The sequence below is a fragment of the Mobula hypostoma genome, chromosome 15, assembly GCF_963921235.1.
Source record: "Mobula hypostoma chromosome 15, sMobHyp1.1, whole genome shotgun sequence".
In the NCBI taxonomy this organism is placed as follows: domain Eukaryota; kingdom Metazoa; phylum Chordata; class Chondrichthyes; order Myliobatiformes; family Myliobatidae; genus Mobula; species Mobula hypostoma.
Window position 1 is genome coordinate 44,691,319 of NC_086111.1, and position 14,831 is coordinate 44,706,149.

The following is a 14,831-nucleotide window of genomic DNA, read 5'->3' on the forward strand; positions in this document are numbered from 1 at the left end:
TGCTGCAGGGATCTGCAAAGCTTTAGTTTTATTCTCCCTTTCAAAGTGAGCGTAAGAGGCGTTGAGCTCATCTGGGAGTGAAGCTTCACTGCCGTTCAGGATGTTAGGTTTTGCTTTGTAGGAAGTAATGGCCTGCAAACCCAGCAATTGTCCCTTAACTCTTGAGATAGCCCTCTGCAATCCGTACCTGGTTTTCTCGTACAGATCCAAGTCGCCAATTGAATGCCATAGATCTAGCCCTCAGCAGACTATGGACCTCCTGGTTCATCCATGGCTTTTGACTTGGGTATGTACAATAAGTTCTCCTAGGCAACCACTCATCCACATGGGTTTTAATGAAGTCAGTGAGAGCTGTAGCATGTTCATTCAGACTGAAAGATGAATCTCTGAATACAATCCAGTCCATCAATTCAAAGCAATCCAATATACAAAAAGGAAAAGAAAAGTGAGTGTGGATATCAGACCGTTGGATAATGATGCTGGAGACAAAGTAATGTGGGCAATAAAATGACAGGTGAACTTAATAAGTTTGTTATATCAGTCTTTACTGTGAAAGCCAGCAGCAATGTGCCAGATGTTCAAGTATCAGGTGGCAGAAGTGAGTGTAGTTGCCATTACTAAGGAGAATGTGCTTGGGAAGTTGAAAGGTCTGAAGGTAGATGAGTCACCTGGACCAGATGGACTACACCCCAGGTTCTGAAAGAAATTGCTGAAGAGGCTGCGGAAACCTTAGTAATGATGTTTAAAGAGTCACTAGATTCTGGAAAGGTTCCAGAGGACTGGAAAATTGCAAATGTCACTCAACTCTTTAAGGAGGGAGGGAGGCAGAAGAAAGGAAATTATAGACTAATTAGCCTGTCTTCAGTGGTTGGAAACCACTGAGTCTATTATTAAGGATGAGCTTTCACGGTATTTGGAGACGCATGATAAAGTAGGCCAAAATCAGTATGGTTTCTTAAGGAAATCTTACAAATTTATTGGAAATCTTTGAAGAAATATCAGGCAGGATCGACACAGGAGAGTCGGCTGACATTGTTTACTTGACATTTAGGAAGGCTTTTGACAAGGTTCCACACATGAGGCTGTTTAACAAGATAAGAGCCCATGGTATAACAGGAGACATACAAGCATAGATAGATGATTAGCAGGAAGTAAAGAGTGGGAATAAAGGGGGCTTTATCTGGTTGTCTGCCACTGACAAACGTGTTCCACTGGGTTCAGCGTTGAGACGCTTCTTTTTACATTATTTGTCAATGATTTGGATGGTGGAATTGCCTTTTGGCCAAGTTTGCATGCGATACGAAGATAGGTGGAGGGTTAAGTAAAGTTGAGGAAGCAAGGAGTGTGCAGAAGGACTTAGATTGAGAAAAGGGGCCAAGAAGTGGCAGTTGGAATGTAGTGTAGGGAAGTTTATGGTCATGCACTTTGATAGAAGGAATAGAGGCAACGATTATTTTAAAGGCGAGAAAATTCAGAAATTTGAGATGCAAAGGGACTTGGGAGTCCTCGTGCAGGGATTCCAATAAGCTCAGCTTGCAAGTTGAGTCAGTGGTAAGGAAGTCGAATGCAATGTCAGCATTCATTTCAAAAGGACAAGAATATAAAAGCGCAGATAGAATCCTGAGGCTTTATAATGCAATGGTCAGACTGCAATTGGAGTATCGTGAGCAGATCTAGGACCCTTAACTAAGAAAGGATGTGCTAGAATTGGAGAGGGTCCAGAGGAGGTTCACGTGAGCAATTTTGGGAATGAAAGGGTTAACATATTAGGGATGTTTGAATGCTCTGGGCCTGTACTCACTGGAGTTTAGAAGAATGAGGGGGATCTCATTGAAACCTATCAAATATTGAAAGGCTAAGATAGAGTGGATGTGGAGACGATGATTCCTATAGTGGGGGCAGTCTTGCACCAGTGGGCACAGCCTCAGAATAGAGGGACCTCTCTTCAGAACAGAGATGAGGAAGAATTTCTTTAGCCGTGTAGTGAATCTGTGGAATTCATTGCCACAGACAGCTATGGAGGCCAAGTTGTTGAGTGTATTTGAAACTGAGGTCAAATAGGTTCTTGATTTGTAAGGCCATCAAAGGTTATGGGGAGAAGGTGGGGGAATGGGGTTGAGAGGGATAATAAATCAGCCATGATGGAATGGTGGAGCAGACTCAATTGGATGAATGGCCTAGTGCTGCTCCAATGCGTTATGGTCTGAAAATGTATCCTGCACTGTTAGAATTAAACCAAAAAGAGCTAGAAATGATCACTCCCATGTGAAAGCAAAATGGTTTAGTCTTCAAAAATCGGGATGACACTGAGGATGTGCACTCTTTGTTCTTCAGGGCAAGATTTCATTTGAAAAGTGTCGGGAAAGAACAAATATTCAGTGGTTTAGCAATCATAGAGAGCAATCTGGGCTAAACAATTCTGAAGCTGTAAGTGCCATTTTCCAATCTTGTCTGGTTATAGCTATGATCTGTGTGAGCAGAAGCTTATGACTATAATGCTATTGCTTATAAGATCAGGAAGAGATAGACGTGGCAAATACTGACTTGTTAGCTTAGTCTCAGTGAATAGCAAATTGTTGGAAAACAGTTTAAGGCTCAGCTTAAGTCATCATTTACGCAAGCACAGATTAATAATGGACAAAGGTTAAAAAGAGATATTTTAACCTGTGTGGAGATGGCATTGATGATGTCTTCATTGTGCTTTGAGATTCCTGCCGCAGATGGTCCAACTAATGTTATGTACCAGCAGCAATAGATTACAAATTGAGCTAGGTCTTAATGTTAAAACCACTATCTTTATTAGTATCTACTCAAAATATAAAAGATCAAACAAAATAAACAGCAGTTAATGGTGTTATGTGTGTGTGGCTCCCAAACAGTCAAGTTTAGGAACAGTTCTTAAAGTCTTAAGATTCAGATGACAAATTGGAAACGTTCAGTAATCTACGGAATAAATGAGTGAGGGGAGAGATTTGTAAATTCACGTTACAATGTAGGGAGAAAGCAATTACAAATAATTCCACAGGTTCCACGCTGGGTAAACAAAATAACAGTCGCCGAAGATCTTATCCGTCGCGTCATTCCGAAATCCATGTAAAACGTCACAGGGTGACAGTCACAGAGTATCCCTTCTTCCAAGTGGTTACCACATAACACACCCAAATCCAGGTAAGGGTTAACAAAAGTGATGCCACAGGATACTCCAACAAAATCCACATATGCATTATACAAAGTGACAGTCCCACATCCAATACACCGTGTTCTGTTAAGCAACCCAATGTTTTGGGCATGGGAAAGTATCAGACTTGCGCATTTTACAGCAAACGCCTACTGGCAGTTTGCAGTCCAAAGTCTGTCTGTCTGTCTGTCTGTCTGTCTGTCTGTCTGTCTGTCTGTCTGTCTCTCTCTCTCTCTCTCTCTCTCTCTCTCTCTCTCTCTCTCTCTCTTTCCCCCTCTCCCTCTCCCCCTCTCCCCCTCTCCCCCTCTCCCCCTCCTCCCCCTCCTCCCCCTCCTCCCCCTCCTCCCCCTCCTCCCCCTCCTCCCCCTCCTCCCCCTCCTCCCCCTCCTCCCCCTCCTCCCCCTCCTCCCCCTCCTCCCCCTCTTCCCCCTCCCTCCCCCTCCCTCTCTCCCCCTCCCTCTCCCTCTCCCCCTCCCTCTCCTTACTACTGAAAATCCCAGCGGCCCATCGCAGCTTGTTATACTGATATCATAGTCCCGCCTCATGCGTTTCTTAAAGTGACACTCACAGTAATCAAAACCCGTGGGCATGTAACACTAAGAAGTTTATAAGGGGGAAGGATTCAGTGCTGTCTCATAAGCCAGTGGTCCCCAACCACCAGGCCGCAAAGCTTGTGCTACTGGGCCGCGAGGAAACGATATGTTTTGGCGACATGAAAACGTGACGTGAGTCAGCTGCACCTTTCCTCATTCCCTGTCACACACTGTTGAACTTGAACATAGGGTTGCCAACTATCCCGTATTAGCCGGGACATCCCGTATATTGGGCTAAATTGGTTTGTCCCATATGGGACCGCCCTTGTCCCATATTTTCCCCACTAAGGTAGAGCATTCCTGTGAAACCGTTCGTAAGACAAAATGGCGTAAAGCAAAGAAGCAATTACCTTTAATTTATTTGGGAAAAATTTTAGAGCGTGCCCAGACCCAGAAAATAACCTACCAAATCATACCAAATAACACTAACATATAGTAAAAGCAGGAATTATAGGATAAATACACAGCCTATATAAAGTAGAAATAATGTATGTGCAGTGTAGTTTCACTTAGACAGAATCAAGAAGATTAATCCAAAACCGATTTGTAGAAAAAAATCGGCACGTACACGCATGCGCTCGTCACGGATGCGCACGTTTGGCATGTGCACACGGGTGCCCGCACAAGGCTTCATGGTCATGGTCGTCTTTCTCGGGGTAAACTTAAGTGTCCTGTATTTGACTGCTACTTTTGTCCGTTATTTGGGAGTGAGAAAGTTGGCGACCCTACTTGAACATCCCCCCCCACTCCCCCACCGTTGGCCGGTCCACAAGAATATTGTCAATATTAAACCGGTCCGCGGTGCAAAAAAGGTTGGGGATCCCCTGTCATAAGCCATGAGTTTGCATTCGGGTTTGTGTTCCTGATCTTCAAATATTTGAAGGTTCATTTATTATCAAAGCATGTATCTGTATACAACCCTGAAATTTGTCTTCTCCAGATAGTCACTAAACAAAGAAAAAACATAAAAGTCATTCAGAGAGAAACATCAAACCCATCCCACCCCTCGAACAAAAAAAAGCGGCATCCCTATCATCACCCCCCCCAAAACCCCTCTCAGTAGGGAACAGAAACATCAAACCCCAGAAAGTCAAAGACTGAAAGCAAAAGTAAATTTCAAATTTCATTATGTGCAGGTCATGAAGTGATGAACACTGTCAAGCCATTGCACAAATTGGCTTCAGGACACCTTGCCCCCAGAACCCCCAGCACTCTGATGATGGAAGGCAGTGCCTAGGGCAGAGTTTCAGCTTGTTTAAATGCTGTAAAGCATTTTAAAGATTTATTAAAATTAATGGAAAAATGAAAAAAAAAGAAACTCTGAATAAATAATACCAAATTAACATAGAAACCTAGAAACATAGAAAACCTACAGCACAATAGAGGCCCTTCGGCCCACAAAGTTGTGCCAAACTAATAATTTTAAATCTTTGAATGGAATTAAGTCCATTAAAAGATTTAAAATTATTAAGAACGTTAAACCATCGTAAATTTATTAAAATAATATTCTATATTCCCAAGAATCACTACTTAATCACTGCAGTCTACAATCTTAGGGCAGGTCTGATTCCCCAGCATATTGCCGCATGATCTTGCCTACTCTGGGCTCTGCCATGTGAAGTCCGGTAATGGAGTCTAGTGACAGATGGAGTGGAGTCCATTGCTCAGCGTGTCCTGGATTGGTAATGTATCTGGGACCAACATGAGAATGGCCGATTCCTACAGTTCCCTTCAGAACCTCTGGCCTCAGCTGGTAAGATTAGTTTCATAAATGCTAATGGTTTCAGTCAAACGAAGGCCTGTGGCTCCTCCAGCCACCTGTCCACAGTACCGCATACTTAATAATCCTCAATCTCATTTGTTGTAGGGAGTCTGTCTAGTTCCAGCTGGCAACCTGTTAAAGTTTCTTGCCTGCCATCTGGACCACTTACCTGTCCTGTATATTTATTACTCTTTAAGTAGAAAGAAAGTTCTATGTGCAATTTCCATCTCCTTTTGTAACTTGTAAATATTCTCCTGCACTGATTCGATTCCAAGGTAGCTAACCAAGCAAATAACTGCTGCATTTTTTAATGATTTCATACAGCTACTGCAGTAATGTACTGTTAATGATTCTGAGGTATCCCTTTATGTTTCATTCTCTTCAGACATTTCTCCATAAAGATGTAATATAAAACTTAGCAACGCAGACACGAGGAAATCTGCAGATGCTGGAAATTCAAGCAACACACACAAAAAGTGCTGGTGAACGGAGCAGGCCAGGCAGCATCTATAAGAAGAGGTACAGTTGACGTTTTGGGCCGGGACCCTTCCTACTGCATTCACCAGCACTTTTTGTGAGTGTTGCTAAAACTTAGCAACTTTAAGGGCTGTGTTGGTTTTCCTCCTCTGTGTCCTGTTATTGGTGAAATTAGTAACGTTTAACAGTAGTTGCCAGTCACTTACCTAGCAATATGTGTGCCCAGTAGTACTCTTCCTGCTTTATACTCTTAAAAAATACTGTGGAAACACTGCAACTTGTTCATGCTTGGAGCTTTGGATCCATTGGATTATATTGACATTTGACTCCTTTATAAAGATTTACTATATTTTTGCAGCTCTTGCATTTCCTTAACATGTTGTATGACACAAATCCTTATTGATTGGTTAAAAGAGAACCTTGCCACTAAACTCTCACAAGTTAAGTCTGATTTTTGAAATAAAAAGAGAAAATTCCTGGAAATACTCAGCAAGTCAAGCAACATTTGTGAAGAAAGAAACAGAGTTAATATCTCAGTCCCAATGGCAGGTTATCGATTGGTGGAAAAGTTAGTTCAAGTTGGGAGGAGTAGAGAAAACAATAAGAATGTCTGTAATTGGGCAGAGACCAGGAGAGACTGTTGATAAAAATGGTGGTAGTTTTGGCTAAGGTAGGGTGGCTTACTAATCACAACTGGACTGTGTGGGGAAGATGTGAGTAGAAGGTGGTGAATAGAACAAAGGGATAAAAAAGAAGAAAAATGTAGGAACTGTGAGGTGCAGAATGCTGCAGTTGCCGGAGAATACTCAGCCGTGGAGAGAAAAATGTGTGGTTAGGTTTGTAGCATGTCATCAGAGGTTTTATCGGAACTGGAACAGCTGGTGATCTAACTTAGTTGAATCCCGAGGACTATGATGTGCCTTGAATGTCTCTGAAGACTTTCATGGTCCTGTCCACGTGATAATATCTTGGTGTGGAACACCTTCCCAACAGAAAGGGCCGTATTTAACAGATTGTTTTGATTTTGGACCATACATACTGGGCAATGCTGATTTTGTGGAGAACTGCAGGGTGAGGTGGGTTTTGATTGCTGGTTGGGCTCCTGCTGCTGGAGTTCAATACGATGCTGGATGGTGGGCAGCCTCTGCAAGTTGCTGCCACCCCTGGTTCGCCCAGATTGACGTTGCAACCTGCAATCAAATACTTCACAATCATTTTTTAAAGAGATGTGAGTGTGGATCTGCACAGAGAGCACTAGTCTTCAAAAATGTATTTCCAGTGTTACTAGGGCTTATCAAGACCTGCCTCTGCCTCTACTACCAGTCGCCCGCTCTCCTACTGAAAAGCTGTCCTGTAGGCATATACTGTGGGACTGAGACTGGGTGTCTGTACAGTGGGGCAGCCCTAACCAAACAGGAACAGGTACTGCCCTGCTCCCATCGAGCTTCCTACCTTATTTTGAATAGTCTTAAATTAGAAAATGAAGATATGTTCTTTTCCTGTTTGTACCCTATAACATTCTTCTGCAGAGGAAGTTTCACAGTCAAGTGTTTCTACCCTAATAGTTCATTGTAAATTTTAATATTTTAACGAACTCTGCAGGTGTTCAGAATTGAGAGGTGACACCGTACCTTAAATTTTAGCTAATACCTCTGTAGGAAACTGCTTGTCATTGACGTGCAAATCTAACTCCTTCAGCACACTAAACAGGGTAGATATGAATGGATTTGAGCCTGGCGTTATCTTTGCTGATGTGTTGTGCAGATGATTTGTTGTTGTAGCAAATGTCTGCCAGTTGCTTTGTAATTTGTGCTGGTTTCTTACACCATTTAATAGCTGGCCAGCTTCAGTGCAAGAACACCAGGATGTTACCTGAGCAGCATTGTAAGTTTTTTCAATACATCATCATCAGCAGAGCGTGACTGGTTTGTCGGCCAGCACCACGGCAGCATTTTGTTTATGTGTGCCTTTTTGCAATACTGCTTGTTGGACCCACTCAAAACTGGGTTACAACAATTCCATCTCTGATAGGCTGTGTCTGTGAGCTGAATTGGCATGTTTCATGGGCTGGTTTTACCTTAACAATATTCAAATGTGAAGCTGCCCTGTAACATGGTTACCAGTTCATCCACATACTTCAGTTCATTATACTTCAGATCTTTACCAAACTAATATTTGTTGTAACTTTTAATGACTTGGAAGAAAACTATACTTTAGAGGTGGATGTTTAAGAATTGTGCCTAATGGAACAGGTGCTTTAAATATGGTAATTTTCAACGTGTTGGTGATGTTTAAATTACAGTGGGCTCTGGGACAGACTGAAAAGAAAGAGTAAGCTGATTCAGGACTACTCTGCAACAACAGAAGCATTTCATTTCCCACGCCTGTATTAGGAAAACTGTGAGAGCTGATTACCATTTGTGGGAGGAGATGACATAAAACATTCAGAGTCTGGAGCTATCAATCTGTCCGACTCAACACCAGTAGTTTTCATTGTACGAAATAAGCTTTTAGAGTTTGGCTACTTTTTTTTGTATAGTCAGTTTTGTTGTTGAATAAAAACAGAATATTGTGAATAGTTAGTTGTTTGTTTCCCAGAATAAAATAAAAGACACGTGTCCATAAATTTCTTGTTCTAAATATAAAGATACTTGTGGAAGCAATTATTCATAAATATAATTTTCAATCTCCCGTGATATTGAACATGGGCAGTCAGGACCAACTATATTCTGCAGGTAAAGTGGTACTGTACTAGAAGAACAAGAAGAAGAAGAAGAAAGCCCTTAGCTCCGAGTGGAGTCATCAGGACGCCGTCATGACAGCGTCTTTTTAGCAGGCTTTCTTATTTTTACAAGGCCGAATTGTTAGCTTGACGCTCAACCCAGCACTGATGGAAAAGCGTGCAAGGGAGCCGGCTGGATTCGAACTCGGAGCCTTCGCTCCGAAGTGCAGCGCTGATGCCACTACGCCACCAGCAGGCTAAAGTGGTACTACAGCAGACATAAATTGGACTAATGTAAACATAACTAATTCAGTCCCAGGCTTACTTGTACCAGATGTCTGTATAAAAGAGGAATTGATTGTGGACTTCAGGAAGGGGAAGTCAAGGGAATACACACTAGTGCTCATCACTGGGGAAGCATCCAAGTTCCTGGGTGTCAACTTCTTTGAAGGCCATCCTGGGCCCAACATATTGATGCAATTACAAATAAGGCACAACAGTAGCTGTATTTCTTCAGGAATCTGTGGAGATTTTGCAAATTTCTACAGGTGTACCATGGAGAGCATTTTAACTGCTTACATTACCGTCTGGTAAGGAGGGGCCACTGCACAGGATCGGGAAAAAGCTGCAGAAAGTTACAAACTTAGGCAGCTTCATCGTGGGTACTAGCCTCCCCTGCCTCGCAGACACCTTCAGAAGGAGATGCCTCAAAAAAGCAGCATTCATCACGAAGGACACAGGACATTGCCATCCTCCCATTGATACCCTGTACATCAGGAAGGAGGTACAGGAGTCTGAAGGCACACACTGAACATTTTAGGGACAGCCTCTTCCCCTCTACCATCAGGTTTCTGAATAGACAGTGAACCCATGAACACTTCTGTTATGCTCTCATTGTGAAATACTTATCTAAAAATATATATAATATAATTTCATGTTGTAATTTATCATTTCTTAAATGTATTTTACTGTGCTGCTGCCACAAAACAACAGATTTCACAACATATGCCTGTGATATTAAACCTGATTCTGATTATGATACTTTCATCAGCTGTTTTTCTTTCTCATAATACCTGGGTGTAGAGGTGGAGCTGGTTAGAGAAACTCATTGTATCATACAGACTTCCAGCAGAGAGCTATAAAACATTCAATGCCTTTGCTGGTGGGAGGATATGATTGCAATGGGACATGTTGCTATATAATAATTTCCATTACAAATATACATATGGAATTTTCCTTAAAACCATCAGACTTCTGAACCGATGTGGATAACTTCACTCACTGTTACTCTGAACTGATTCTACAACCTACAGTCTCACTTTCGCAAACTCTTTGTAACTTCTCAGTATTTTTTATTTATGTAGTTTGTCTTTTGCATGTTGGTTGCTTGTCAGTTTTATGTATAGTTTCTTTGTAAATTCTGTTGTATTATTTCCCTCTAAATGCCTGCAAGAAATCGAATCTCTAGATAGTATATGGGCAGCATGGTAGCGTAAAGGTTAGCACAATGCTTTACAGGAGACACGGTTCGATTCCCTCTGCTGCCTGTAAGGAGTTTATACATTTTTACCACGACCGCGTGGGTCTCCTGCGGTCTGCTCCAAAGACATACCGGTTGGCAGCTTAGTTGGTCATTGTCCCGTGTTTATTATAGGGGTTTGTTGGGCAGCTCAGTTCAAAGGACCGGCTAGGCGTGTTCCGTGCTGTATTCTAATAAATAAATAAATAGTACACACGTTGATAAATTTACTTTGAACTTTAATGGGGAAAACTTGCCGACTAGAAACTAAGTTTCATAGGCAGGACAGACGCACAGATGAAATTTTTAATGTAGATATTTTACTGTGGAAAAGCTCTACTGCCTTCTTGGAAAAGCTCAACATGTCAGACAGCACCCAAGGAGAGATAACAAGGTTAATACTTAGTACCAAGACTTTCCATCTCTCCATGAATGATGCCTGACCTATGAACATTTCTAGCAGTTTTCAAATTTCCAGTATCAACATTTTTTTTGTATTTTGATTGCCTTTTACTTAACCCCTGCGTTTTCAAAACTGATTGATCAAAATCCTGGAAACATAAAACGTCAATCAGCATCTACAGGAAGCGACATGACAGTAGTTAAAGTGGGATTTTGTCGATCTCTGTCATGATTATTTTCTGTCAGCTGTAAGGGAACTGGTGATCCTGAGGGTTCAGATTCAAGCAATGACAGAATTTGCAATTTAAAAGGAGGCAGGTTATCATGTACTCGTAGCGAATTCAGATTAGCTGGCTATTTGTGGGATTTATCTTGACCTTCTTCTCTAATTCTCAGTTCAACACGATTGACCCTTTGTATTCATTATATTTGCTTAAAAATGGACCGCTCATGCTTAAGAATTACTTGATCCTTAAATTTTTCCATGAGAATATTTAAACAAGAGACAAGATAATCCAGATGGAATAGAAAGGGTGTTATAATGATGCTCCCTGGAAATCATAACTTGTTTGCACAAATAGAACAGGCAAATTTTCAAGTCTCTATTAATAAACCTTTCAAAACTAGCACAAACCTCTTGCTTGTTAAATAATGTCAATGTCAAAGTTTTTTAGATATGCAGTTAACACAGTGCTTGACTTAAGAAAGAATGCAAGTTTAAGATATTCTTAACTTTATCTAAATTTTATAATTTTTATTCCTAATATTTTCATGCATTAAGTATCACTTCTCAGCTGTGAGAGCAAAATACTTTGTTTTTAGTTCTTTATAGGGTATGATTGCAACAGCAATCTTTCAACTCGGGCCAAAGGATCACTGTGCAATGTGGGACAGCCCTTTCTATTTTCAGTGAAATTGAAAAAAATTAAACATTTAACTTGTTAATGTTTAATTAAAAAATTAAACATTAAAAAATTAACACTTGTTAACTGTTAATTTTACCAGAAGTTTTGTAAAGAGCACGCTAAAGATGATTTTGGGAAAAGTTTTAACATCTCCATTTTTTTAATATTGTTGTTTATAATTAGAAGTTATCTTTCAACTGACTTGAATATTTATTTTATTGCAGGAAGTAAGCTCAACAAAGATCTCCGGCACTATCTCAGTCAGAGATTTCAAAAAGGATCAGCAGATCACGAACTGCAGCAGACAATACGGGACAACCTTTACCGACATGCTGTGCCTTGTATGTATAACCCAAGAAATGGAATTTTATCCATGAATTAATTACTTGATGGAGCTGTGTGTTTGATCTTTCCTGATATTCCACTAGTACTTTTTTAAAAATTAATGTTGTTTCTTGCCCTTAAATAATCCTCATCAAATTAATCTGGGATTGAACAGATTGACATCATTAAATAAGCACACTGAAATAGGACAGAACCGGGCCTTTCAAAATGCTCATCATTTCTAACATTTTGTGTGTTGTTTTTGAAATGCTTCTTTTCAGTAAAGATGGTTTGAAGTGTAAATTATTCTTTCTGTGCTCATGAGGATGGCAATATACAGTGACCTAGGAGCATGTTTTCTTCCTGCCTCAGTTAAATTATTATGATTTTAGTCTATAGGGCTGCTGCCTGTTGAGTTGTCTTCCATCTTTATTCTATTTTTATTGGCCAATGTTCAGTAATACGAATGTGACGCAGGGAGTAACTATAGAATCAGCTTGCTATCTGAATTGGATTCTTTCTCAAGGGCACTTCCTTCATCTTTCTGAAGAAAGATGAAATGAAGATCACTTGTAGGCTTTGTCTAGGTTTAAGTGAAAAGAATTGTCCAAGGGCTTTATCTTGCAAACTGGAGGACTGGCTCACTATATAAAGTGACAGTAGAAGCCTTTCTCCGTTTCTCCAATCTTTTATAATTTTATCTTGTAAAATGGAGAAAAATAAACTGCATGACCTAATTCTTGTGTGGCTCAGCTTGATTTTGCCATTCGGTTTGCTTTCTAAACAGCTTATAAATACAAATACGAACTTCTAATTTATAACTCGCATCTCTTATCCTAAGCTGGGAATTTACTTGTTTTTTTAGATTGTGCCTATGGGCATGTGTTTGTTTCTTTTATAGCGTGAGTGGGAGAACTGTCCCCTGACTTTGTCCCCACAGAGTGATATATTTAAACCTTTAACTCTACCTCTGCCTTGCTTGTTAGCAGGTCTCTATTGTTTTTGTTGTGAATTTAGAATTAAGCGACAACCTGAATAAATGCTCAGAGGGTGAGTGCTTTGGAAACCTCACTAATTCTAGTGATATTTCCCAATCTCACTAATCAAGAGAGTGGGCAGTTGCCTGATGTCAATCAGCAGAAAAGTGCTAACAGGAAACTTAAATATAATATGATGTGGTGCAGTAGAAAAATTTCTCAAGATATTATCAACAGGATGGATGAGGAGAAAAGTTCAATGTAATATATTTGGATTTTGAAAAGGCAACAAGGTGACTCGAGGTGTTATTTGACAAAGTAAAGACCATGTTCTTTGGATGATATATAAGCAAGGATTGACTAAATGACATAAACAGAAATAAATACGAGAAAATCTGCAGATGCAGGAAATCCAGTCCTGAAGAAGGCACTTAGCCCGAAATGCCAACTGTTAACTCTTTTCCATTGGTGCTGCCTGACCTGCTGAGTTCCTCCAGAGTTTTGTGTGTGTTGCAATAAATGTTACATTTTGGCATTTGGTAGGGGTTTGACACAAAGATCATTAATTCAGTGGTGTAGATATTAAATTCCTCTCTTATTGGCATGGATGAATGAACTTAGTATTTACAATTTATAGATGAGACAAAGTTAAAAGGGGCAGTATCTTGAGAAGAACACAAAGTCAAAGGATATGATAGAGGGCTTCATCATTAACTGATGCTAATTTGGTTCAGTTAGCACCAGTTACTGAGGTCTGATATTACAATTTAGGATTGACGGTATGCCACGTTGCTGGAAGTGCAAGTTTTCACTTGAGATGTTACATTGAAGTTTAATCTGTAATTTTTTTGTAGGTATAAAAGGTCTCTTGCCATTATTATGGGAAGAACAGAGTTTTTTCACTTTCCTGTCTAATATGTCACTCAGCCAATGCAAACAAGAGCAGATTAACTGATTAATTATTCACATAGTGTTTTGCTGCTACGACTTTCTACCTTACAACAGAGGCAGTACTTCAAACATTACCTATTTGTTTCACATGATTTAAATTATCCTTCAGTATGCAATGACATCAGATAAATTCAAAATTGATCTTTGTGTCATGTATTTTTTATAAATAGTTGCAGCTTAGTCACTCTTGATGATTGATATCCAAGGCTAAATTCCAATAGAACAAATCTTGCTGGCTGGAGTTAGCAATTCCAATTAGAATTCAGCCACGTAGACCACAGTTACTCTCAGGTCATCCATGCTGTAGAGTGTGGAAGCAGGAGACTTGTAGGACATAACTGCTAATCTGCCATAGACCTGGAGGTGGTTACAAAGTTAGGAAAAGTTGGTGGATTTAGAAAGGAGGGTTCAGAACAAGGTATTGGTGAACCAGAAGTTAATGTAGGTCAGTAATGTGCGTGTGTGTGTGTGTGTTTGTGTATGGGTGTGTCTTGACTGTCTGTGGGGGCGGGGTTGGTTGTTGATTGGGGCAAGAAAATGGGTGCAAAGTACTTGGTGTCCATTAGGGTACAAGTAAGCAGAGTTTGGGATGTGATTCAGTTTAAAGGATGGAAAATGAGCAATGTACCCTGGAGTTTATTGGAATAGTTATCTGCCCTCTGGTTTTGCACTTCCCAAACCTGACCGTCCACCTTACACATAGCCCTTAGGTATTAATAAACTTTTAACATCACCACCCCCTCCCCAGTCCTCCTACTCTCCAATGAATAAGGATCCATCATGACCAACCACTCCCCGTCTCTCCTGCCCTGTAGTTCGGAACATCCTTGTAAATCTTGTAATTCTCTTCCGCAGCATCTCCAGCTTGACAATCTGTTTACTACAACAGTACTAAAGCTACACAATGCTCCAACTGTATAATCACCATTGATATAAGAAGTCCCTGCTCCTAAACTGGAGGCTCTGACTGATGAAGGCTAGTGTGCTAAACACTCTCTTCACATCCTGTCTATCTGGCTGC

At 40.5% G+C, this 14,831-nt stretch overlaps 1 protein-coding gene across 9 annotated transcripts in view; it reads left to right on the forward strand.

The window, feature by feature from the left end:
* Positions 1-14,831, forward strand: part of magi1b (membrane associated guanylate kinase, WW and PDZ domain containing 1b) — a 438,093-nt gene that overhangs the window by 251,193 nt on the left and 172,069 nt on the right. For all 9 annotated transcript variants that reach the window (XM_063067952.1, XM_063067955.1, XM_063067953.1 and 6 more), the window contains exon 2: positions 11,783-11,899. In XM_063067952.1, coding sequence (XP_062924022.1) covers positions 11,783-11,899 — 117 coding nt within the window. The remainder of the gene's footprint in view (positions 1-11,782; positions 11,900-14,831) is intronic.